The 26,162-nt window shown below is 34.3% G+C and overlaps 3 protein-coding genes across 5 annotated transcripts; 1 reads left to right on the plus strand and 2 right to left on the minus strand.

Annotated features, from left to right (window-relative positions):
- Positions 1 to 553: 553 nt before the first annotated feature.
- LOC142613798 (histone acetyltransferase GCN5) lies at positions 554 to 10,865 on the plus strand. 2 transcript variants are annotated; one of them, XM_075786303.1, is made up of 13 exons: positions 555 to 1,304; positions 1,445 to 1,509; positions 1,668 to 1,748; positions 2,246 to 2,317; positions 3,016 to 3,184; positions 4,731 to 4,774; positions 5,014 to 5,113; positions 5,876 to 5,944; positions 7,108 to 7,162; positions 7,847 to 7,965; positions 8,849 to 8,942; positions 9,997 to 10,138; positions 10,255 to 10,865. In XM_075786303.1, the coding sequence occupies exons 1-13, from the start codon at positions 702 to 704 to the stop codon at positions 10,319 to 10,321; spliced, it is 1,680 nt and encodes a 559-aa protein (XP_075642418.1). In that variant the 5' UTR covers positions 555 to 701; the 3' UTR covers positions 10,322 to 10,865. The 2 variants fall into 2 exon arrangements, with proteins under 2 accessions (XP_075642419.1, XP_075642418.1); XM_075786304.1 differs by lacking the exons at positions 8,849 to 8,942; positions 9,997 to 10,138; positions 10,255 to 10,865 and adding an exon at positions 8,537 to 8,793 and having other exon boundaries at positions 554 to 1,304.
- A 647-nt stretch (positions 10,866 to 11,512) lies between these two features.
- Positions 11,513 to 15,847, minus strand: LOC142613801 (light-inducible protein CPRF2). 2 transcript variants are annotated; one of them, XM_075786308.1, is made up of 6 exons: positions 15,372 to 15,847; positions 15,181 to 15,271; positions 13,999 to 14,146; positions 13,639 to 13,714; positions 13,419 to 13,544; positions 11,513 to 12,111 (listed from the first exon to the last, which is right to left on the minus strand). In XM_075786308.1, exons 1-6 carry the CDS (start codon positions 15,714 to 15,716, stop codon positions 11,662 to 11,664), a joined length of 1,236 nt encoding a protein of 411 aa, XP_075642423.1. In that variant the 5' UTR covers positions 15,717 to 15,847; the 3' UTR covers positions 11,513 to 11,661. The 2 variants fall into 2 exon arrangements, with proteins under 2 accessions (XP_075642423.1, XP_075642422.1); XM_075786307.1 differs by having other exon boundaries at positions 13,999 to 14,209; positions 15,372 to 15,823.
- A 1,301-nt stretch (positions 15,848 to 17,148) lies between these two features.
- On the minus strand, positions 17,149 to 23,052 carry LOC142611676 (tryptophan synthase alpha chain-like). The gene is made up of 9 exons (XM_075783777.1): positions 22,744 to 23,052; positions 21,684 to 21,830; positions 21,545 to 21,610; positions 20,795 to 20,903; positions 19,751 to 19,827; positions 19,108 to 19,185; positions 18,106 to 18,183; positions 17,524 to 17,583; positions 17,149 to 17,428 (listed from the first exon to the last, which is right to left on the minus strand). Exons 1-9 carry the CDS (start codon positions 22,939 to 22,941, stop codon positions 17,294 to 17,296), a joined length of 948 nt encoding a protein of 315 aa, XP_075639892.1. The 5' UTR covers positions 22,942 to 23,052; the 3' UTR covers positions 17,149 to 17,293.
- Between the last annotated feature and the right edge of the window lie 3,110 nt (positions 23,053 to 26,162).

The following is a 26,162-nucleotide window of genomic DNA, read 5'->3' on the forward strand; positions in this document are numbered from 1 at the left end:
TCGATCAGGTTTGGGACGTTGCATACAAACCTATCACATTTCAGTACATGGATATTAATATTCACTGGTAAACCAAATTTGAAACATGGAAATTTCAATAAACAATGCAGGTTGCCTCCTGTAATGTTGTAGGAACAATTTTACATCTCTTCTCTTCCACCTATGCTATGATTCTGTTTGAGCTAGGATGAGATTGAGAGGGTTCCTCTTTTTCTTCCTTTATAGTACATCCTTGTTAAGGAGAAAAATATGAAGTTTGAAACTTTTAATTACATATAAACCCAATAATATTTTGGTTAGGAAACTTTCCATCCTATCAAGCTGTTGAGACCAGACCAACCATATGTCAATCAAACTGAGCCTTGATCAAAGGTGCTATTCTTTTTTGGGCCTCATTAATTCAAAATATGTTCGTTCTGAGTTTTTTTATTTTTTGCTTCATGGGCCACTTGATATAGGAGACTAGGCCCATTAGTTTTATCTATAGAAAAAACGACGTCGTTTGAGGTTGAGAAATGAAATTAATGGCAAATTCGTAAATTGGTCACGTTCGTCGTCATTCTCTCGTTCAGTTCTCTGCAAATTAAACTTGGAAGTTGGAAGAACCCTAAACTCACTCACGGAGCAAGCTCTCTTCTCTTTAATTATAAACTTTATAACACTGAGTGACACAGATTCGAGTAGACTCGGCCGAGTCAAAAATGGATACGCACTCGTCGCACCTCACAGCGCCGAACCGTTCCCGAAGCTCTCAGTCTCCATCTCCGTCTCACTCCTCCGCCACCTCCTCCATCCACAAGCGCAAGCTCGCGTCTGACGACCACGCTCCCCCTTTCCCTCCCTCCTCCCTCTCCGCCGACACTCGCGACGGCGCTTTGACCTCCAACGACGACCTCGAGAGCATCTCCGCCCGCGGTGGCGGCGCCGACTCTGACTCCGATGACGATTCCGACGAGGAAGCCCCCGAAGCCGCTAACCCCGAAGACTCCGATGAAGATGACTCCTCCATTCGCACCTTCACCACAGCTCGCCTCGACGCCGCCAACGCCGGTGGAGGCTCCGGCTCCGCTCGCAACACGAAGATCAAGACGGAGAATCTGAGCTCCTCCGCCACCGTTAAGATCGAGAATTCGGACGGCACGAAGGACGGCGGGGCCCAGGGGACCGGTCCGGCGGGTCCCACAGCTCCGGCCGGAAGCTCGGTGCCTGGAATCGTTGTTAAAGAAGACGCCACGAAGATCTTCACTGAGAACCTTCAGACCAGTGGAGCTTATAGCGCCAGAGAAGAAAGTTTGAAGAGAGAGGTAAGTCTCTCTCTCTCTCTCTCTCTCTCTCTCTCTGTGTCAAATTTTGAATATTTTTTTGGAAAATTAAAGTTTAGAAGTGAATGATTCAATGAATTGAGAATAGAAATGGTGTTTGTGGGATTTGGAAATGAGTGCAGGAAGAGGCAGGAAGGCTCAAGTTTGTGTGTCTATCAAATGATGGAGTTGATGAGCATATGGTTTGGTATTCTATTCCTCTTTGCCTCATCTTGAATTTTCTTCGGTTATTAAGCCTTTTTTTATTTTTTGGCTCAACCAATGGAAGAAACAAAAGGATTCTAAGAGTTTTAGTGATTTAGTGCAAGTGTGGATTTTGAATTAATTATGTTTGTGGTTTCTCAGGTTGATTGGATTGAAGAATATTTTTGCAAGGCAATTACCTAACATGCCTAAAGAGTACATTGTCCGGCTTGTTATGGATAGGTAATGTTGTGCACATCAATTCAATTGCAAACATTCTTCATTAGTTCTCTTTATGAGCAGTCTTTTGTATTGACTATTTTCATGAGTTAGTTTCGTCTCAATAAAATTATATTTACCTATACAAAAAAGAAGGTAATGTTGTGTGAGGTTGATGCATACATTCAAAGGTATCATACATATGGAATGCTGTGTGAGGTTGATGCTGTTATTGTGTGGGTCTATGTACCGCTTTTATGGCCTGTATCATCTGATTTTTCATGTTGTTATGCTTTTAGGCTGTCAATAGTTGATTCACCTCCAAAGTGAAGAAAATTTAGGGTGAAACTGTGTATAAGCTGAATTTATTTAAAATTTCCATACATTAACTCAGAAGTTGAAAACCTATTTGGGAATATGATTTTTTTTTCCCTTTAAATTTATGTATATCTCTCTGATATTTACTTTTTTTGTTTTTTTGGGGGGTGTTGTAATTTACTTTTTCCATTGAATTTCTACAGAAGCCATAAATCTGTAATGGTTATCCGACGTAATTTGGTTGTTGGTGGTATCACATATCGCCCATATATCAGGTAAATATCATTTTAATTTCAACCTTATAATTGCTAATTTGTTTTTACCCTTTTGGTATCATATACAGGTAGAATTTCCTACATATAGTTGCTCTATTCTGTAGCAATATTACATTTGTTATAGTGATTTTTATATTTTATTTGTTCTTATTATTCTTTGCACAGCTGAGGTTGTCATATTTGTAACAATATGCCCACTTATTTGAAGTAATTTTAAGTATAGATAAATGAGTGTAGAAGGTGGAGCACTTTCCCTGCACATTTTCATCCATGCCTCCTGTTTCTATCCTGTTGTTTCATGTGCTTTCTTATTTTCTAATTTCATTCACTCCTGAAGTTCTTTCTATATGTTTAATTAGCTCATCTTCCTATCTTTGTAGAGGTCAAGCAAAAAATGCATTTTTTTCACTTTAAATCTTCCTTGTAATATGATCACACTTATCTCACAATCATCTGGGCTTGATTTTATTAGCAACAATCATGATTATCAGGAGTATGGCCTTTTGGCCATGAGACCAATCCTAAGTTTTCACAATGGATCTGGAATTCCTACCTTTTATGTTTGCTTTGTGCGCCTCTTTGATTTAGTATGTGGGAGCTAGTAAAAACTCTTCAGTAATTTGTTGGTGTTATGGTTTTTTTACATGACACTTCTTTTACCATATTTAATGAGATTCATTTTCCCTGAAAATTCTCAGCCAGAAGTTTGGGGAGATAGCTTTTTGTGCCATCACAGCTGATGAACAAGTAAAAGGTTATGGCACCAGGCTGATGAATCACTTAAAACAGCATGCACGTGATGTAGATGGGCTAACTCATTTTCTGACATATGCTGACAATAATGCTGTTGGCTATTTTATCAAACAGGTATTGTTATCTATCTTCTTGTGTGGTCGTCCTGGTACTTCAGGGTTTTATTACTTGTTTAAACTAAAAATGGCAAAACCTTATGGTGTTAGTTTGTGGAAAAATATTAGACGGGGGTGGCTCTCTTTTTCTCGTTTTATTATGTATGATATTGGAGATGGTTCAAAGGTGCTATTCTGGCTAGATCATTGGTGTGGATCTTCTTCTCTTGCCGTCCGCTATCCAGAATTATATAGGATTTGTCGTAGAAAAGAGGCAACTGTGGCGGATCTTATGAGGTTCACCAATGGTGTCCTCCATTGGGAGCTTCAGTTTTGTAGGGAGGTGCACAATCGTGAATTGGAAGCTTTCAGGAGTTTTATCAATTCCATTTATAGCACTCCCGTAAGGGGGAATGGGGAGGACAAGAGTTGTTGGCTGCCCTGTAAGAGTAAGGGGTTCACGGTTAGTACTTACTACCATCTTCTAGTTGGCCATAAGGAGCAAATTTTCCCTTGGAAAAGCATTTGGAAGCAGAAGATTCCCTCTAGAGTTGCTTTCCTTGTTTGGACCGCAGCTTTGGGGAAATGTCTGACTGTTGACAACTTAAGAAAAAGAAAAGTTTGCATTCTGGATTGGTGTTATATGTGCAAGTACAATTGTGAAAGTGTTGACCATCGTTTCCTTCATTGCCCGGTTGCCATGGAGTTGGGGGATATGGTCTTCGGTTTATTCGGAGTTTGCTGGGTTATGCCAAGGTCTGTTGTTGGGCTTTTGGCTTGCTGGCAAGGTCGTTTTGGTCGCCATCGTAATGGAGATATCTGGAAGGCCGTTCCTCATTGCTTGTTGTGGTGTATTTGGAAGGAGAGAAATAGTAGATGTTTTGAAGACATCGAGAGTTCCATGCCTGACCTTAAGTCTTTCTTTTTCCGAACCTTACTTGATTGGTTCTCCGTGTGGAGAAGCCATCGTTTTCTTTCTATTTTGGATTTTCTTGACTTTTGTAATGTTCGTCTTTGATTTGTTCTCCCTCGTATACTCCCTGTGTACTTGGGAGGCTCTCTCTTTTTTATATCAATGAAATTATCTTTATTACTTATCAAAAAAATGGCAAAACCTTTTTTTTAATTAGAAATGTCTTGACTTCTCTAGACAGCATGGGTGATGATCTGCTGATAAAGTCTCTTTGTTTGGCAAAATGAAAAATGAGGGACAGAAAGTTAAAGGAGTAGATAATTTCTTATATGGTTGTTTGTCAGATATAATTCTTGATCAAGTTACTTAGATAGAAGGTTAGGTTTAGTTTAAACAAATGCTACATATGTAATAAAGATTAGATATTGGTTGGATCATTCATATGACTTTTTAAATTGCTATTTTATCATCTATAATAATTATCTCCATAAATGGCTCCCAAAGGAATTCTGGGATCATCTCGATGTTAATGATTTGGCATAGTTTTGCTCAACTGTTTCTTTTCTGTATTTATTTATTTATTTATCCTTCTCCTGATTGGAGAGGGTTTGATTTTAATAATACATTGAATTTTATATTCTTTTACCTGTAGGGTTTTACCAAAGAGATCCACTTGGAGAAAGATCGATGGCATGGGTATGTCTGAAAACATCTCCTAGCTTAAGACTGTTGAAAGTTTATTTTCACATCTATGTTATTTTTTAAGCTTTTTTAAAACCGATTTATTGTACTACCACAACAGCAATGCTAAAATTTTCTTTCCAAGTTCATATGCCTCACCTCCTGTGAAAACCTGCTTCAGATGTATTGAAATAATTAAGATGTTCCATTCTATTTCTTTCTAGTATATTTATTAGAATTTCCTTAGCATCCAGGTATATAAAAGATTATGATGGAGGAATCCTTATGGAATGCAAAATTGATCCAAAGCTTCCGTACACGGATTTGTCAACTATGATTCGCCGTCAGAGACAGGTAATATGAATATCTTCTTAGTCACTCTGATAGTTTTTGGTTTGCATAATCAAAGTGAATGAGTTTATATGATAAGTAATTATAGATGAAATTATAAAGCAAAATATTGTTTGCCATTGCTCCAAACTACTTTGGGTCTTATTTTTACCACTTGAACTTTTACCTTGTTATCCGCCCCTGGCAAATAATGTTACTTCCACCTTTTGTTTTTGCCTAGACCTTGCACTGTAAATTTGTTGAACTATTTAAATACCATTTTTTTTTTTATGGAGTGTTTGGAGAGTGCTATTGGTCTTCCTCTCTAGCTTCTTTTTAGTTCTCTACATGATTCTTCTTCTCTTATCATTGAACTGCTGGAAATTCCAACCAATTCTCTACTAAAAGAAAGTTGCATTGCTGAGAGGAAATAAATACGTAGACGAGGGAAAAGTTGGTTGGTATTACAGATAATATTGCCTCAGGCAAAGCCTTTAGATTTTAATGTTTGAATATTTTGATCTCAAGTTGTCAAGGTATTTTCAAACTTGGAAAGCAAAATGAAAGAAAAACCCAAACATGTGTACCTTTCAACCCCGGTCTTGCAAGTTCTTTTTTTTTTTTTAAATCACTTGAAAGTTGCTAACAGTTATCTTTCTGGTCAAACTGTTGCTTCTGAGTTCATTGTCCTCTCTCTCTTTCTTCCTGTTTTCTGATGTACTATATTATCTCATATTCTAACTTCTAACTATAATCTGAATTATATTGTTGTTTTTGTCATGATAGGCAATTGATGAAAAGATAAGAGAGCTCTCAAACTGTCACATTGTTTATTCTGGAATTGATTTTCAGAAGGTATACTATAATATCATTTCTGGATGCCCTGAGCTCTCTAATTGATACATACTATATGCTTCTGATGGTTTTGTAGGATACATGTTTAGCATTTTAGAGTGTTAATTGCTAGTTGTTTCGACTGAATTCAGTTTGGATGAATATCTAAAAGTAGATTAGACCTTTACATGCTTAGAGCACCTTCATGAAGTCAGTACATGATAACATGACCAAGGTGAATTTGCTATTTCCATGATTAAACAGTAATAATGCAATATGCCTATGTGATGCACGTGTTGATTAAAATCATATGTAAATTAAAGAAGGAAAACACTACTAATGTTGTCAAAATTGAACAATAAAATGGTGATAATAATAAATTTTAAAAAAAAAACCCCATTTTACACGACAGAAACATATCATGTAAAACTGTTTTTATCTAAAACCAAAAATTATTTTATAGGATTTAAATAATTCAAAATAAATAATGAAACTTTTGATAAGGTTCATGAAATTTTTTGTAATAAAGTTTTGAATGCAGTAGTATTAATATAATTTCATGATGAAATTCCTCCATCCCCCAACTATCTAATAATCCAAGAACCCAGAATAACTGCACAAATTTACCAGTTCTCATTTCTTTACTTATATTAAAAATAATAATAATAAATCATGAAATTATCTTAATAATTTTAATGAATTTATAGTGAGCCAAATGTCAAAAACTTGTTATATGATATATAACACTTACATTGAACCACATGGCATAACATGACATGTTTATTTTATTACATGGCACATGTAAAACTCAAATTTTATAATATCACATAAGATTTGTAAATTCAATTTTTCCTTCCTAATATATACTTAAGCTATATCAAAGCTGTTTCTCAGAAACTATTAAAAATTTGGAAAGTGTCAATGTGTTTAAACTAGAATGAAAACTCACAACCTTTTTATATGATGGAACTATATACTAGACACCCAAGGAGATACTCTGAATCATCTAGATGCATGTCAATAGCAAAGTCTGAAACACAGACAGTTGTCAGCACCCCTTCTAAAAAGTTTGTTCTTTTTAATTTTTTGTTTTTAAGGTGATATGCTTTATTCCCAAAATTATTATGGTAAAATGATGTAAAAAAGTGTCGTACCTAGTTCTGATGGAGAACATATTTGTTCAGAAAGAAGCTGGTGTTCCCAAAAAAATCATCAAAGTTGAGGATATTCCAGGATTGAGTAAGTTTTTTTAGCTTCCCCTCATTGTCAGTTTATTTGCTTGGCATTTGCTTCTTATTGTACTTGTGGGAAATTCAGTGCATCAAATAACATTTATAGTTCCAGTGCTCTGTCTTCTGGCTCAAATTTATTTACCCTTCTCAAGTTTTTTTACCTCTGTTTTTTTCAATTTTTTGGCTGATTAGCTGTACCGAGTTTTTTATGGAATGCTTCATATAGAGGTATCTCCTTTCCATTTTTGCCGGCATACTGTAAAGTATGGATCTATTTATTATCATATTGCCCATCAAAGTGAAAATTTTCCAATCTAAGCATTTACAAGAGAGAATATCACGTAGTAGGTGTATAAAACCTTGCTAATAAAGGTTTAATAGATTGTTATATGTTCTTGTCCTTGTCACTACAGTTAAGGATGAGATGCGTAATTTTATTCAATTCTAAACATAAACTTATAAATAAATAAATAAAACATAAACTTATACTTAAATTGAGAGCACATTTTGGCTGTTTATGCTCTGCTGTAGTTATCAACTTACATATGTGAGTAATGGTCTTGCTGATTCAAGTTTTTATATCAGTCTTATTTTGCAATTTATGAGTCTAGATGCTACTTGAGTGTTCTTTGCATTGTTTCATGGAGTATCAAAGTGTTAATTGGAAGTTTGTGGTTTATTTTGATAATAGGGGAGGCTGGGTGGACCCCTGATCAATGGGGCCATTCACGGTTTAGAATTGTAAGTGCTTCTACAGACAGTGCCACACATCAAAAACATCTGACTGCATTCATGCGCTCGCTTCTAAAGGTAAGTTTCTAACATCTTTTTCTCACTTTTTTATATTTTTATTCCTGTAACACTTATACTCTTACCAAAAGAAGAATTTATTCATATTAGCTCTGGAGATACTACAACTATCCAACAGATTTTGCAACTTCTATAGAATTAATGTTAAACTAAGTTGCAAAAATAAAAAATAAGAAGGAAGTAGAAAAACATAGTCATGACATGATTGCAAAGAAAACGCAATTGTTTGCCACTTCTAAATCAACTTGAATTTGACCTGAGGTTGCAAGTTAATGTCCCTCCTTCAAGGATGTTGTCCTACTTTTGTCAGATCTATGCCCTTACACAGTCACTTGTTCTTCAGGCACTTAGCTTCAAGGCATGCATGTAAGTGAGAGGGTCAATCTGACTCCCTCTTTAGAAGAGTGAGTGACTACTGCTAATTAAATATACATATTCATGCCTTTGTGCTCTGCAACAATTAAATAAAGACCTATTTTTCTATAATGATTTACTAAATTGACTCCTGAAACTATCTAAATGCCTTTATTTCATACAAAATTTCATATGAAGTTTTCTCTATGATGTGTAGGACCCACCAGATCCCAGGATGACCTGTGGGGAGTTGTCTTTTGTGCTTTCAGTGTGAATATAATAAAATTTGCAGAACTTGTCATAGAATTCAGAAATGGAAGTGTGCTTGCAAATTGCCTTCTTTTTCCCTTAACATCTCCTTGTGTGGCTTGATTGTGCTTGTCAATATTTATTGGAATCTTACCAAATGGGTTTTAATGGAAGTGTGCTTGCAAATTGCCTTCTTTTTCCCTTAACATCTCCTTGTGTGGCTTGATTGTGCTTGTCAATATTTATTGGAATCTTACCAAATGGGTTTTCATTTAAGCAGTCGCTGAATGACCATGTTGATGCTTGGCCATTCAAGGAACCAGTTGATGCACGAGATGTCCCCGATTATTATGACATCATCAAAGATCCAATGGGTAAGAACTATTGCTTTGGTTCTGGTGCAATACTGTCCATTGGCTCATAACAAAAGTTAAAAGTTAACTTTTTGTTGGTAGGCATTGGATAGAATACAAAAAGGTAAAAATTAAAAAATTAAAAAAAAGTTAACTTTTTACTTTTTGAATCCAATGGCTGATAACAAAATAAATAAATAAATATGAGCCATCGGATGGTATTGCATCTGGTGCAATGTATTGCTCCAGATCCGAATCCCACATTTATATATTTCATCTTGATAAATTATCATATGCATCATATTCATTTCCTTGGATTACTGAAACTGTTTTGGTCATGTCTTTATGAAGATTTACTCATTGCCTCTTTGAAACAAGGGGTATTTCTAGTTTTGTCAATGCCTGAAACAATTGTTTCTTCTCCACCTTACGATATCATTAGACTTGATTATTTCATGTGAGGTTATAGCTATTCTACCATTAGAGTTGAATTTTCGTGTGAGGTTACTATATCATTAGAGTTGACAATTTCAACTGAGGTTTATTAAGTCAAAAAAAAAAAAAAGTTAAATGTCTTCAAACTTGTAATTGGCTTGAAATTATCTATATAACACCTAGAAGGGTAACTCAGGTTTTTTTTTTCTTGTAAAATTTTAGTCATACTGAAAATTGATGTAATAAAGGTAGTGCGGGACTATAATATTGAATTAACAAGCTTTCTTAGTTGTTAATGGGTGTCCATGTCGTATTAATACAACCCCCAACACCCTGCTCTCCCTGCTTCATTGATGAAGTTCATTCGCTAAATCACCATGATGTTGGGAACTTTGTCAGTTTTATTTGTTCCAAATCTATTCTTGCCATACTCTTCAAGCCGTAATAAATGAAATCTTGATGATGTTGAGTCCTTCCAAAACCAATTTTTCAGTAAGTAACTATAGCAAGGTACACTAAAACCAAAAGCTATGATTGTTTATGCCCTATGTACTTTCTATTGAAAAACCCATAAAAGAAACTGATGTTGTGCATTTTTGTCAAATATGTGATACTTTCATGGATTGTCAACCTACTATAGATCTGAAGACAATGTCGAAGAGGGTAGAGTCCGAGCAATATTATGTAACATTTGAGATGTTTGTTGCGGATGTTAAAAGGATGTTTGCCAATGCTCGCACCTACAACTCCCCCGAGACCATTTATTATAAATGTTCAACCAGGCATGGCATAGTGCTCTATTCCTTATTCAAATCTTTTCCTTTTGTTTTGTTTTTTGTTTTTTTGTTTTTTTTTTCTTTAAATCCCCACTATTCTGACTACGGTAGACTTTTTGCAGGTTGGAATCCCATTTTCAAAGCAAAGTTCATTCAGGTCTCCAGTCAGTTAACAAAATTCAGCAGTAACGGATTCCATATATTTAGTACTCTTTTCTGAAATATGTCTGCATGTGGATCATGTCACTCATGGGTCACGATGAATTTTTTCTTGTTCTACGAGGTTCACATAATGGGTGGAATACCATACGTGGAGAATCACTCTGTTACAATGGCTAATGGTCATTCCACCAAGTCCAATCACAGGACAACCAACTCAGCTATTATCATTGGATTAAAACAGCTTTAGGATGAATAATGGGATTGTTTCTTGCCGGCAGATATTTATGTATTATGTAGTTACAATTGTCAAATTAATTTGTAAATTTTTCCGTCAAATTAATTTGTAAATTAGTAGCTGTAATATTTTTTCTGAAATGCAATATTGTGTTACAGAAGATAATTACTTGGGGGAAGTGGGGAGCAGAGTTGTGTGAAAAGGATGACCTCCATAGGTTGGACCCGAGGTTTTTTTAAAGACCTCTTGTGATCTTGAACATCTTGATAGTGACCTCCCTATGACATGGTGGAGTGTGTAAATCTAATACAAAATTAAATTGCAAAGGAGCATATATATGAATATATCTGCTTAGATGTACCCCCAGGTCAAACCCTGTTCCGATTGTAAAAAGTTTTCTTGAAAATGATCCATTTTTTGGAAAACTATTTTTGTAAATTGACTTGTTTACTATAAAGTTGCAGCCTTGAAAATAAACTTGAAATTATTTGATTCACATGGAAAGAGTGTTTGGGGAGGAATATTTGTTCCTCTCCCTCTTAATTTATTTGTAGATACTTCAATAGTTACAATGGAGGGTGTTTCGAACCCTATTTCTCCTAAATCCTAATAAAGTGGAGCAGATTATGTCTCTGAATTATAAGGCTCTTGGTTCTCTTAAATTTCACAAACATCCAAATAAGAGGAATGGACCATTCCCCTCCCCTTCCCTATTCCCTTGTTTCTCCCGTTACCATGGATGCCTTAAAATATTTTTATGGCCTTTTGAATTACTCTGGATGCCTTAAAATATTTTGATGACTTTTGAGACGCATGAGTTCTAAATGGCAAAAGGAAAGAGAAGATGGGGCACATGAGTGGTGGAATTGTGTTTTCATGATAAACGGATAGCTTTGAACTTTATGGGATGTAGCACCAACATAAACACTAGTGATGTTCCATGCAATCATTTCAAATTAGCAAAAAAAATAAAGCTCAATCCATCCATAATTTTCAAGTTATTTAAACTAGAAACTGAAATGTAAAGCCTATTATTTAAATATTCCCATCCAAATTAACCAATAGTGAATAAACTAAATCATAAAAACAACAAGAAAGATGCAGTTGAATCAATATTCACATATAATCTGAACTAATACTTATTCTGCTGGTTATTGTTTGCAACTGCACGAGAAAGCTCATTGTCCCAACCAGGCATGGCCCCATCCGAACCAGTGTTTGGGGAAATCTGCTTTTGCACTTGTTGCACGCCAGTTGTGTGCTGCACAGAGGACATTTCAGCGACTCTGCTTCCCCCAATATCTTTATGTTGGTTTCCCATAAGAGGGATTAATGGGTCAGTGGTAAAACTATTGTCTAGTCTCTGGGGATGTGGAGCACTATTGCCAACTGTAGGAACCGGCGGCTGGTGAAAGAATTGGTTGTGGTTGAGGTTTGGTGGCATGGGTAAAGAAGCATTTGTAGATGCATGTACCGGGCTATTGTTGACAAATGGCATTCCTGCACCAGGTATGTTAGCCATCGCTAGCAAAAGTGGGTGGAGCCCTGTCACTCGCTTAATTTGTTCTTCAGCCATCTTCACCTGGGAAAATCCATATAATATATTAACAACATATTATTTGCGAAAGCAAAAACTCCATATAAAAATAAAAGTGCAAGCAATTTATTTCAAATCTATGTCATTATATCCATCCATAATCTCTTATATGAAGCAATTAGAGACTTCAGAGAGGCAATTCCAGCCATGAGACTCATACTCGCATCTTAAGCAGCTTTCTGGTATGTGACATAGATACAAGTTGTCAAACAAGACAAACTTGATGCAACATGGCAGTCAACATCAGAAGATGTGTCAGCATCCATTCTGTGAAAATAGAATGACTAGCACGTGATGCAAAATCACCATCAAAGAATATCAACAAAAAAACAGGCATTGGAAAATACATCACAGACTTATATCCATATTCCATGGTGCAATCATACTACAGCATTGGCAAATTAAAAGACTGCAAACGTATTGCTCCCAGCCAATAGTGCAATAAAAAACAAAACAGAATTATCTATAATCCTATGGAGCCTATTTTGCACTTCTATAAAATATGGACCAAAGCACTGGAAAAACAAGAAATGTTAGTAATCAGTGACTCTTTCATTTATCCACCCTGAGGCATGAGTCCAAACCATTCCTAAATTTGCCCTGACCTAACTGGCTTAATAGAGGCAGTGTTATTGACTATAAATGAAAGATTAAGATGAACACAAGAAAAATCTTGTCTTGACCATAAAATGCTATCACAACTTAGTTTTGTAGATAACAATTAAAGATTTATACGGATACATATGAAGACACTCTGGTGTCTGAGTATACATGCCCACTTCAGTATGGAGAACAGACAACAGCCTGCCCACTTCAGTACGTACGTTTTTCATTTGGTAATCTTATATACTAGAGGATACTTGTCAAGTATGGTCCAACCACTTAACTCGTAGGACCATAAACTAAACATTGTTCGCAATGAACCAGATGAATATGCCAACAACCATGAAAATAAAAATCAACTTGCTAAGTATCACACAACATATGCACAGAGTCCATTCACTTTTCACTCCCCCCCCAAAAAAAAACTAAGGGATATTTTCCTTTACAGCCCACAAGAAACAGCAAAAAAATTTAATCTCCATAGGATGTTCAAACATTATTAATAATTTTACAATTTTACACTAAATCCAATTTTCATATAACTTCATAGTCACACAGTAACCTCGTTGGCATTTATTTTCAAATAAAGTATGAAAAAAATACTTTCAAGAGGAACTAGATATAAGCTCATTACAAAAGATATGCAAGTGACCAAAAACTTTCACAATTTGACAACAATGGTGGGTTACCTGTGCTCTCATTGACTCAATTTCAGCTTTTAAAATTCTGTTGTCAGAACCAGATGTGCCACACTTATTTTCCATCTCAGAGAGACGCTTTGATAACGTAGAGTGTTCAACCCTAAGATGACCAACCTATATAAAGCCTTATCACTTCAAAAAAAAATCATAAAAACAAGGATATAGATGGTGAGTGAGTTTGGTGTTAACAAGAAACAAAAAGCAGTACCTGTGTCTCAAGTTCACTCATCTGTGCTTGTTTTCTTCGTCTTGAGCGTCTAGCTGATTCTCGATTTGACAGCATCCTAAGTCAAACAACCAACATATCAATTGAAATATGACTGTACTTCCTTTCTGTATAATATATATATATATATAAAAAAACATAATATGGAAAAGAATCAAATTGGGATGCAGTCCATTTTAAGTATTCATTACAAATGGGATCCTTCTTATGACTAGTACTTAAAATGAGAATAGGAAGAAATCGTATATAACAGAAGAAGATATAACACTAAGCTGTGTAGCTCTATTAAGAAACACAAACCAAATGAGTTTATAGCATTGAAGAAACAATTTTTGAAGTTACCTCCGGGCACGCTTTGCATCAGCAGGATCCATGTTCTCAGTAATCTCCAAATCTCCCTCAAATTCATCATCATCTGAATCATCTCTTGATGATCCACTAGTTGCTTGTATGACTTGAGGTTCCGATCTTCTTTGCAAAGGAGGTAATGCTGGATTTCCAAGAGGTCCATCATCAGCCTCAATTTGTACCATAGGGAAACCATGACCAATACCTATAGTACTAACATACAATTTAATTTACAGGTTTGTGCGGGGAGAGTCCCCAACTATATTTGAAAATGTATTGGTTATCTATAAAGATAAAGAGAGCTTTCTTGTAGTTCCGCACGCACAAACAGAGTTCTTTAAAAAAATGAACTTAATGTAGTTCTTTTTAATAAAAAGAGTAGCCTCTCACACTCATACTAGAACGAATCTACCATATTGAGGGCATGTTTGGAACTGAGTGAGATGGAGGGAGAGTGACTGACTGACCATAATATACTAAAATTTAATTCATTCCACTCCCTATCTCCCTCAACAATTTGAATGGTAGAATCCCCCTATAAGGTACAACGCAAGACAGGAAAAAAAAAAAAAAAAAAAACCAATTCAGGACTTTTAATGAAAGCAGTTACAAGGGGACACTCTCCTGTGTGGACCTCCAATGCATAACGATTGCACCAAAATTGGACCACCGTCTATAATGCCAGCGGATCATGTGGAGGAAGAAAGTGGTAATTTCATGGACATGGGTATCTATGTGGTGGCCTACATAACGGTTTTGTTGGGAATTGTTGCAGTTCTCTTACTAGTGTAGGGCATGGTTTAACCTCATTGAAATGTCCATTGACAATTGAATTGCTACTGTTTTGTTGTGCTTCATTGCCTTAAGTTGCCCAATTCCAGGCTTTCCTAGCCTAATCGTTTCCCATCTCCCTCCATCATTACATAGGTTACGTTCTGGTCTCATTTAGCAATAAGGAACATAGAAATGCATATAAAGCTACATTATATATGTCTACTTTACCCAAATTGTGGTAACTAGCTCCACTAAAATTTTCAGATAAAATAACACACATTAGAAAAGGCAGCAAATTGATTTATGATTAAGAATTTTCTCATCGAAATCAAACAAAGATTATATACACTATAATAGAATTGAAATCCGTAATTTGATAAGGAAAAGTTAAAAAGGCTGTACCATTAGGTTCAGATCCCAATTGAGACGGATTTGGCCGCTTTGCTGGAGTCTCCGCTACATTACCAGTTTCTTCAGGCTTTGAATTCGATCCCTGCAATCAAAAATTTCCAAATACCAAACAAAATCAAAACCGATAATCAGTCAGTCAGTCATACATATATATGCATGCATGAATAGAGAGAAAGAGAGACTCTTTGAGCCACGGCGGCGCAAGCGAGGGCGAGCTTGCTTTTGAGAAGTGCGCGGTACTCATCGGAATCAACGGCAGCCATCGGAAATGGATTCGACGGCAGATGAAGGAGTTCGTCGAATTCGTCTGGTTTCGACGAGGACGATTCCACCGGCGAAACCACGTCGGCAGCGATCGCCGCAGCAGGAGTCTCCGGAGGAGGAATCTCTGACTCCGTGCACTGCTCGACAAAGTTCATCAACGCCCACTCGGATTCGCTCCGGGTCATCGGACCCGAATTGATATTGCCGCCGGTGCCGGACCAGAAGGAATCGGCGATTTCGTCGCCCGGAAAAACTCTATTCATTGCTCTCGATTCGATGAGAACCGAGTTATCGACACTTGCTTTCTGATTCGCTCGATTTTCGAGCTCAAATTGTAATATATAAAAAGGCTCGCTGAGAAATTATCCAGTGCTGTAAGAAAATGGCACTGTAGCGGAGACTAAACCAAATCGCCACGTATGCAGTGTTAGAGAAGTAAGCTATTACAGTACACGCTATTGACGTAGAAAGGTCAGTTTTTCTTTCTTTGAGATAGTAAAAGCAAAAAAAAATTATGAAACTTTTGTTATCTTAAGTGATAAGCAAAAATTGAAAATAGTTTATGAAACTTTTGTTACTTTAATTTTTTTTAAGATGCGGTTATTTTTGAACAATATATTAGATTTTTTAAATTAAGCTATTATATGGAAAAGTATTTTTAATTTTATAAATTAAACAAAGTGGACAGAAATGAATAAAATAGACAGAAATACTACGTTAATATAGCTTAAATAAGAGAGTAGTAACAATAAATGCAAGAGTTTAGTAATAATAAATATTATTCTTTCTATGCTCCAACTTTTAGATATTTTATAGAGGACAAAGCTTGACAATAAACTTGATTGTAGTAGATAGAGTAAGAGAAACTTTGTTTTTATATAAAGGATTATTAAACTTGTCCAGTTGCTTTCCACATGCATTGTACCATCACAGGGTGATGTACTACGACTTTAGAAGCTGCAACTTGAAGGTGTGAAATGTGTGGATCACTCCATTAGAAATTTTCTTCTTTCAATCTAATTTTGAACTTGTTAATTTGGAGAATAATTGTTAGAAAGAACTTTTGTCTAAAGTTATTAATTGGGTTTACTTTTTTTTTTCTTTTTTTTTATGAGGAAAAATTTCATACATTTAAAAGTGTAGTAGAGATCTTTAATGTTTTCTTCAATTTTTTTTATTGAATTGAAATTATTTTAATATCTTAATTATGCAATTTCACATCAGATTGATGATTTGTTATAAAAATGTTATAAAATTTTGTTGTGTTCCTAAAATTTCTGTTTAAATATGATCAATGATTGGTATTGTTGAGGAACCACCTACAATTACTATGACCCTCATTGCCAGGGTAAGAGTTTGCATACTAGTGCAAAAAAACAAAAAAAAAGTTATTCCTGTGAACAATTGCTTAATTCAAGGGAAGTACTAACTCACTCACGAGTAATCTTTAGGTATTTTCGGAGTATGAAGAAAGATACTCCCTCCTCTCATATTCATGGTGAGGTCCACTCATTAAATTTATAATTAGATCAATCATAAATATGAGGAGATGGAGAGTACCATATCTTCGTACTTCAGGAGTATCTAAGAATTTTCCCTCACTAATACACTCAACATCCCAAGACATAGGTTTTGAGATTAGACGGTGAAAATCTATTCTCAATTTGTACAATTGTTTTGGTGTAAATGAAAACCTATTCTCAAAAAAGATTGGAATTTCTTTGAAGTTGTAATCATGCCATAATACAAAACAAAAATGTATTCTTATTTGATTCTGATGCATATCAAAGTTGACAACAAGAGTTACAACAAGCTTAAATTTATAACATAAACGCTATTCTCATTCAAGCGCAGCTTTTAGGGATTTGGTGAAAACTTCTAGTTCCTTCAAACCTTCCTCGGGGGATTTTGCTTCATTCAGTAGCTTCACCATGGCACTCCCAACGATCACACCATCAGCTCCCCATCCAACTACCTGTGACATAATTTACAATTTAGTCATACATGCCAACATGAAAGGAATCACAACAATCCACACAAGCATGTAAAGGTATATGTTGGAAAATTAACCTGTTTTACATGCTCAGGTTTTGATATGCCAAAGCCAACTGCTACGGGTTTGGTAGTTGCCTGTCATAAAAATTGAAGTGTGAAGCTTATGTATAGAATTGGAAATCACTCATATCATCAAAACTAAAGGCTTTTAGTAAAATGACCAGTCCTGAAAAATGCAATTTAAACATTCCTCATATGATGCTAGGGAAGGGTATTTGATATATATATATATATATATATATATTGATGCTATATTTGATATATTTCAAGCATCTTAACAGATGAAAAAGTCAGTACTTCAATACTATGATAATAAACCCATACATATTTAAAATCAACTTATTTAAAATGGCCTACTATTTACACACTCAGCACAACCACAACTAGATTCCAGGCCTGTATACTTCCAAAACATATATACTATTTATGAGCATATAACTGATTTCAATTCACCAATTGCTATGATAGTCATTGTTTGTGTTTATTAATGACTTGAAACTCCTTTTTTTCCTCTTTGGTTGGACTTGAATTGAATCTCATTCGAAGATATCAAATGAGGTATATAGTGAATGCCAAGATGAGATTAAGTAGACAAACCGCTTTAATATCCTGAAGAAGAGTTGGAACTCTATCACTCACAGATGCACGCGCACCAGTGACCCCAATTGAGCTTACCTAGCATTCAAAAGAATCAACGATTAACTCTTACATGCAGTGTAAAATTCACCTCAAAATTAAATGGCGAAGTAATTTTATTTCACCTCAAAATTAACTCTTACATGCAGTGTAAAATAATTTTATTTCACCTCAAAAAGAATTTTCACCACTGTTCTGAAAACAGTTGCTCACAAGAGCTTAGATGACCTCTTGAATATAAGATGGGTACAATGCGATTCATGAAAGATGTAAGAGGAAATTAAGCTCTTGGTTTGGATTCTTGTCTATTCTGATAATTATTTGTTATTACTTACTAATTTCATTGCTCTAACATAATGCAAAGATAAAATTAGAGCATAATTTATTTAATGAGGCGTATCAACTTTCTTAAATCATAAAGTTGAATTATACTAGCACTGCTAAGAGCTACTCAAGAACCATAAAAACAGTAATAAAAATTCTAAATTTTTGGGTATTTGTATTACTATAAGTCAGTAGACTATTCTTGCATCTGCAAAATTAGGGGAGTACACCAAGCCAGTTAAAGCAACATCATGCCAAGAATAGATGTGTGAACTTTCATTTTTTAGAACCAAGAATTCATTGCCGAAAACTTCATAATCTCCCTGTGCCATAAACAAACATTGCTGAGAGAAAATTTGGCACTGCTACTTGAATCTGCTTTCTCAAAGCACAAGTATAGCAAATACATGTCAATAATTTCATTGGCTTACAGGGTACATTCAAAAGATAATTCCAACAGAACAGGAGATATCAAAACAAACACCAACCTTGGTAATAATGACATCTTTTATATAACAATGCAAATGGATTAATAAGAAAAATACTAAAAAACACGTAACTAATGTAGAAACATAATAATACTAAGTAAATAAAAGAAGAAACTTGGTAAGGAGCATCAGCTATAGAAAAAGGTCTTACAAGGTACACAAATCCTTCTGCTGCTTCAACAATGGCTTTCATTCGTTCTGTTGGAGTAGTGGGTGTAGTGAGCAGTACCTTAACCACACCAGTAGACATATCAGACCAACAAGATCCATGTACATGCTATTGACTACATAAACTTAAAAGAAGGAATTGCATAATAGCACATATGAACGGGAAAAGGTTTAACAATTTCATAAATAAGGTCAATGAAAACTAATGACTTGGCATTTTACTCAAAGAGTTTGTTCAGTCCACATCTACCTTAACAAATCCATTTAAGAAAAAAGAAAATAGAGAGAGAGAGAGCATCAAGCCTTTTCAAAAATTGTTTCTAGTAGTTTCAAAAGATCAGTCTTTAAGATTAACTATCTACTAACTAGTAATTTTGATGAAAACCAATCCATACCCTAATATATAGGTAATTATATCTTAAGAAATAGATTATATACACTGAAAAAGAGTTAATAAAGGAAAGTTGGTTCAAAAAAACTTTATGATTACTACCATCACAAAGAACACCAACTGCTGTGGACCACAGTTTATATTTCATATAATAAAGAATCTGAAAATTTGAAAATTCTTTATCCATAATCTGAAAGAGAGGGAAAAGAACATAGAAGATGAGAGGTAGACACACCAATTCAATTCCATGCTTTGAAGCTTCCCTTCTCAGAATTTCAGTCTCCTCTAGAGGAACGTCTGGAACCACAAGCCCTGCAAACAAATGCACAATGAAGAATTTAATAAAATCATACAATAAAAATAATAACATCGGGACAGGGGAAAAGAAATCAAAGCGTTTCCCATATTTAATTGGGGTTGATTGAGTGGTATATCATTTTTTTAAAATTTATTAAAAAATTATATTTTCTCATTTTCTGTTGTTTTTGTAAAATGGATTCAAGCACTAGATTATTCAGGGGAAGCCCATGCTAACCATTTTTACAAGAAAAGGAGAACAATATATATAAGAATTGGTTGATAACTCAGTTTTTGGCCAATACATTGTGTCTTCTTCTGATGATATCTGATTTTAACTCAAAATGAAAAGTAAAAAGCTTTCACTAATTCTTACATACTACAGCATATAAGAAACTAAGTAAGAAACCATTAAAAGTTAAAAATTATGGTCAAGTATATGATTTTTTGAAAACACATGGCCTTTCTTACATAATTTTAATGGGGCCGTTAAAATTGCTGGTCCAAACAGTCTTTTGCCGTATCTATATAATGAAGGATGCTCAAATTTTAAGTATCAAATTCAATACTATTACAAATTTATGTTATCTAAATGCATAAAAAAGTTGCCAAGTGAGTTAAACGATTGCTACATCCAAATACAAAGCACGTAGTTATGAACCATGTATATTTTGTTTCCCTTCCCACTAGTTCTATACTAGGTTGTGATCAGCAAACATACCTATTGAAACAATCAGAAGGGGAAGTGTAGGTAAGCAGAGACCCAATGGTTAGGATAGACTCTATTAAGTTTAATCTAAAATGCATTTACAGATGGAGAAATTGTGTGGCATACACATAGCATTTGAGTAAATGAACTGGCTTTCTTCCCCTTGCCTTTGCATTCATAAAATTGTTTAAAATATCATAACTTACCAATTAGATCCAAAATTATCATCGTGAAAAAGCTCAAAGTTTCAGTAAAGCATAAATTATAAGTTACCATGTACTCCTACGTCCTTTATAGCAGACATGAACTGCTCAACACCACGCTTGAGAATTGGGTTGTAATATGAAAATAATGCGATTGGAGAAGATAGTTGTGGAATCACCTGTCAAAAATGATAACATTTTAAACTCAAAATATGATAAAAAAAAAAGAGGCAAAGAATCAATAATTAAAAAATGTTTTACACTTCCCTTCTTGTGATTTTCCTTTTATCTAAATACATGTATATATTTAGCAAAAAGCACCACTCTAAATTAAAGAAATAAATAATGGATGAGTGCAGCAGTGTTCTCTAGTATCAAATGGTGATATATTTATAGTAAAATATGCATAGCTGAGATGAGTGAATATACATAGCCAATCTATTTCCTGGATATTAGCATCTCAAATGATTGATGATTAAAAAAAAAAAAAAAAAAAAAAAAAGAAAGTATCAATCTTCTCATGCAACTAAACTACATTATGTAAAGAACGCCATATTAACAAAGTGTCAATCTTCTCATGCAACTAGCATAACACTACCATAGTAGGAAAAGTTTTTCAAATTCACTTCTTTGATTTAGTTTTCACTAATAACAAAGGTGGTAAGGCATAACTGAAATTATAAACATTTGACAAAGACCTAATTGTGGATGTTTTGCCTAATATAACACAGACAAAGAACACCTATAAGAAAGTAACAGAGGCTATCATTGTATCTTGATCTGATGATGACAAAGGCGCAACATTATATATTGGTCCTACCTCCTTCAGCATAGAAATAATTGCATTGTAATTGGTTCCTCTTGCCAAGGAACGCGTAGCTGCAGCCTGTACAAAAAGATGCATCATTAAGAGAAATGGATAAATTAATTGAAACGGATATAAAAGACAACGATAATACCTGGATAACTGGACCATCAGCCAAAGGATCAGAGTATGGCACACCCAGCTCAATTATGTCCGATCCACAAGAGTCAAGCACCTTCAATGCTTCTGCTGTGGTTGAAAGGTCTGGATCACCGGCTGTGATGTATGGAATAAATGCCACCTTCACACATGAGCATGTTTGTTAGAGGAACACTATCTGATTGAGAATTTTGTATATTAAACACCTGCTAACAACTCATCCCAAATGATATCTAAGTGAAATTATTAGTATTCAGGATTAAGTGAAATGATTACATTTAGTTTCACAATTAGGGAAGATACCAAAATCTGCAGTACATGACCTAATTACAAGAGATAATTCAAAAGCTATGCTTTTGAAGATGGCGTGGAACTTGAAAAAGGATTTTTTTTTTTTTTTTACCCAATTTAGATGTGTGAGGAGATAAGGATGATATCTCAATCGTCTAGGACAATTACAAAGATATAGTACAATTAAAGGTTCTACAATAATACACAAATATTCATATGAGGGAACCAGGGAAAATTTTCTAACTACCTTTAGATTAAGTGAGTAACATCACCCTATTACTTCAAATTTTCAGCTTTCCAAAATCCACAATGTTATTAAGCAGTCTCTTCTATGATCTATCTCCTCTTATCATATTCAAACATACACTATGAGGTAAAATCCACCAGCGTCCTCAAACATTTGAACAAATTAAAACCCCTCAAAATGCAACCTTTATGTCCAAGATTTACCTCACTTAGTGAAACAATTACACAAAATAGTCAACTTTCCAAGTGATACCAGAAACACACTAATCCATAATTTCCACTTCCTTTCACAAATCACCCCCCAATTCAAAGAGAACGTCCAAAATTTTAAAATAATTAACGCATGCTCCATTACCATAACAATGAAAGATGCACCCAAAACACAAACCCGGAAAAAAAAAAAAACATATACCAATACTCCTATTGAAACAGAGAAGAACCCATGATTTTTTTGGGAGAATGTAATTGAAACATAATAGAGAAAACAGAAAGTGAAAGCAAAGTGAAAAGAAGCTTACTTTGCCTTGTTTTTTCAATCTTGTGAAAGTCTCAGAGAGCCCAACAGTAGGGACAGTGCTGATAGCAGACATTGGAGTGAATCTTCTAGCTGGGGTAGCAAATCTCTGAGTGGAAAAGCGGAGAAAAGAATGGGTTTCTGGGTTGTTCTTCTTCAATTGAAAGAAGCTTGTTGTTGGTGACTTGAAAGCAATAGCCATAGAAAACAAAAGGGTTGTGTTTTGCTGAATATGAATGAAAATGTACTTGTGTTTGTGCGTGGGTTTTAGAAGTCAAAATAGAAGGGGTTTTGGAAAATGAAAATAGAGATTTGCTCAAGTACATCTCTAGTGCTGCTGTACTTTATAGTGTCAAAGTGTGATGGAATTTCAATGATGGGTTGGTCTGATAATATCTGGACCGTTCAGTGAAAAAATAGATGATATCTTTACTGTTCTTTTTTTTTTTTTTGGAGCCAATGTTAATTTGTTTCTATAAATTCTAATCCTACCTACTTTAGCCGTTTTGAAATTTTTTTGACAGTTAACTTTGAATCTCTTTTTTTTATTATATTCTTTTGAGTTTGTTTCCTTATTTTGCTGACAACCACTTTTTTCTTTTTCTTTTTGACCATTTGCTGACAACAATGGTTTTTTTTTTTTTACCATATTCGCTTGTATGTAATTTATAAACCAATGAGGAAGATAATGTAATCCACATCATACGATAAATTACTTTTTTTTATAGAAAATACAAGAAATTACTTGAAGTTGATCTATGTATCATTTAGTATCTTTGTAAATTATATTTTTCCATCTTAAACATTCACATCAATTCCTATGATCCGAAACTATTAATTTGCATGATAGATACTTCAATTTGAGAGAATGATATCAATATATATCTATTGGGTGCATTTTGGTTAAATAAGAAGTGATCGTAGTTTTTTTTAATTATTATAACTAATAAGTATAATTTTGTTATTGCATACGAACAAGAATGTTGATTAGGTGGCATCAGTGGCTCATGTGTGTTCATTTTCATCTCATTTTAATGTTCAATTTATCCGAAAATGGAAGTATTGATACAATTTTCTTAAACTGAGGTTTCAATAACTTAATAGAACAAATTGATAGTTTGTGAGAAATGAAAAATGTGTGTTTTTATTTAATATTTAAAATAGGCAGTGGCTTGTGTCCAGTGACAGTTGCCACTGAACACGTAAGGATACGGACACGTGTCCAAGAGTAGACACGTGTCCAATGACAACTGTCACTAGACACAAGCTACCCGCACCCTTTAAAATAAAGTATAATTGATATCAGTTTGCCTTTTTACTTAATAGTGGGTACGTTACAAACATATAACCAACTTCTATTTTTTAAGATTACTAGTAGGATATATAGGAAGGAAATAAAATTAAAAGTTGAGGGTCAGATACGGAAAATCCAGCAAATCTTCTACTCACAATTACAAGTAGCTGCTGAATTTGTCATATAATTTGCAAAAAAAAAATTGTCCATATGGCACCATTATCATTTTTGGCAAATAATTTTGGGGGGAAGTGAATAGTGATATCAATCTTGCCACGAGAATTGAACTTAGACCTACTGACAAACTCATTTAAAGTTATATCATATTACAAATAACATGCATATTTATCATCGTACCATTGATTAGGAAAGTGAAACAATGTATTTGGTACACCTAACATTTTCCCTTTGGATCTCTTACATTGTCTGTATTTGCATTTTGCACAGTGGAGAGCACGTTTATGATTTAACACTGCGCAATAATATACTTTGTTGTCAATTGTTAATCCTCTCATTATTAATTATAGACAAAGTTTAGCTATAGCCTAACACTACAATCTTACCTAATAAAATAAATATTATTACATATTTTAAAAATATAACCGTTAAATTATATGTTTTTTACGTTTTTAATACACACGTTAAATTTTGTATCAATTTGATACTATTTTCTATATGATTTATAAGTTTATATTTTATATATAATTTTAAATTACAAAAACTTGCAATTTAAACAATTTATTGATGAGATAGCTATTGATCTTTAATTTTTTTAAAATTTTACAAGCATGGAAGATATAAGATGAAAATGTAATTTAATGGTGGATTTATCAAAATTCACCTCCAGTAATAAGATATTGAGTAATAAATATTATTATATATTTTGAAAATCTAACCGTTAAATTATATGTTTTTTGTGTTCTTAATACACATGTCAAACTTTGTATCAATTTGATACTATTTTCTATATGATTTATAAGTTTATATTTTATATATAATTTTAAACTACAAAAACTTGCAATTTAAACAATTTATTGATAAGATAGCTATGAATATTTAATTTTCTAGAAATTTTACAAGTGTGAAGGATATAAGATGAAGATGTAATCTAATAGGAGATTTGTCAAAATTCACTTCCAGTAATAAGATATTGAGTAAGGTTATAGCCTTAGGCTACAACTAATTTTGTAGCCAAATTTTGTCCATTAATTATTATGAAGTTTAATGAATGAAAAAATGCTACATATTATGTTAGAGCATCCATAGCAGATGTTGCAAAAAAAATACCATTTTGCAACACCAAAACCCTACTTTATTATTTTATCACATCATTTTTACAACATTTCATTTATCAGATGTTGTAAAATTCAATTTTATACATTAAATTAATATTTACTACACAATAAAATAATATATTATCTCTACCTATTATCATCAACGATGGCAACTACATCAACGGTGATCAACAACACTAACAAACCAACAACATCAACTGCAACAACACCAACAAATTCCAAATCCAAAAACCTCAAAAAAAAGAGGGGAAAAAAAAAACTCAAACAACGATTGGCCTAAACTCAAATAACGATATGAAGGTCGGCAGTGTGGGTTGTGGATGTCGGTGGCAAGCGCTGAAGCATGAGACGGCAAGATCAGCAGCGAGTTGTGGAGAATGAGGTGGCGAGATCGGCGGCGAGCTGTGGAGAATGAGGCGGCGAGGACTGGCGAGATCAGCGGCGAGGACTAGAAAGTGAGGCGGCAAGATCGAGATCGGCAGGGAAGATTTTTGAGTTTGATTTAAGGTGCAAAGAGGTAGAGAAAGATTTTTGGGTTTGATCTGATTTATAGAGGGAGAGAGAGAGTGAGAGACAAATTGTGAGGAGAGAGAAAAAAATCAATTAAAGAAGTGAGAGGAGAGAGAAAACTTGAATAAAAAAATAATAAACACATTTGCCACACCGTCTGTACCGTGGCAAAATTGCAACATTACTGTTCACTATTGCATAAATATGACACATTTGACACATCTGATAATACTCCATTTTTGTGTTTGGTATGCCAAATGTGCCATATATTTGGCTTTTGGCACATTTACAACGTATGCTACGGATGCTCTTATATAACCTTAT

This window comes from Castanea sativa, chromosome 10, assembly GCF_040712315.1.
Source record: "Castanea sativa cultivar Marrone di Chiusa Pesio chromosome 10, ASM4071231v1".
NCBI classification, from domain to species: Eukaryota; Viridiplantae; Streptophyta; class Magnoliopsida; order Fagales; family Fagaceae; genus Castanea; species Castanea sativa.

What these genes read in the sequence shown, in the direction of transcription:
- LOC142613798 (XM_075786303.1), top strand. Translation starts at nt 702, where the DNA reads ATGGATACGCACTCGTCGCACCTCACAGCGCCGAACCGTTCCCGAAGC. An exon ending in TTGGCTATTTTATCAAACAG is followed by an intron (nt 3,185 to 4,730) that starts GTATTGTTATCT and finishes TTTTACCTGTAG; the next exon opens with GGTTTTACCAAAGAGATCCA. An exon ending in GAGAAAGATCGATGGCATGG is followed by an intron (nt 4,775 to 5,013) that starts GTATGTCTGAAA and finishes CTTAGCATCCAG; the next exon opens with GTATATAAAAGATTATGATG.
- LOC142613801 (XM_075786307.1), bottom strand. Translation starts at nt 15,716, where the DNA reads ATGAATAGAGTTTTTCCGGGCGACGAAATCGCCGATTCCTTCTGGTCC. An exon ending in ATTGGGATCTGAACCTAATG is followed by an intron (nt 14,210 to 15,180) that starts GTACAGCCTTTT and finishes TTAGTACTATAG; the next exon opens with GTATTGGTCATGGTTTCCCT. An exon ending in GATGCAAAGCGTGCCCGGAG is followed by an intron (nt 13,715 to 13,998) that starts GTAACTTCAAAA and finishes TGTTTGACTTAG; the next exon opens with GATGCTGTCAAATCGAGAAT.
- LOC142611676 (XM_075783777.1), bottom strand. Translation starts at nt 22,941, where the DNA reads ATGGCTATTGCTTTCAAGTCACCAACAACAAGCTTCTTTCAATTGAAG. An exon ending in AAAGGACGTAGGAGTACATG is followed by an intron (nt 19,828 to 20,794) that starts GTAACTTATAAT and finishes ATTTGTTTGCAG; the next exon opens with GGCTTGTGGTTCCAGACGTT. An exon ending in CAAAGCATGGAATTGAATTG is followed by an intron (nt 19,186 to 19,750) that starts GTGTGTCTACCT and finishes GGTGTGGTTAAG; the next exon opens with GTACTGCTCACTACACCCAC.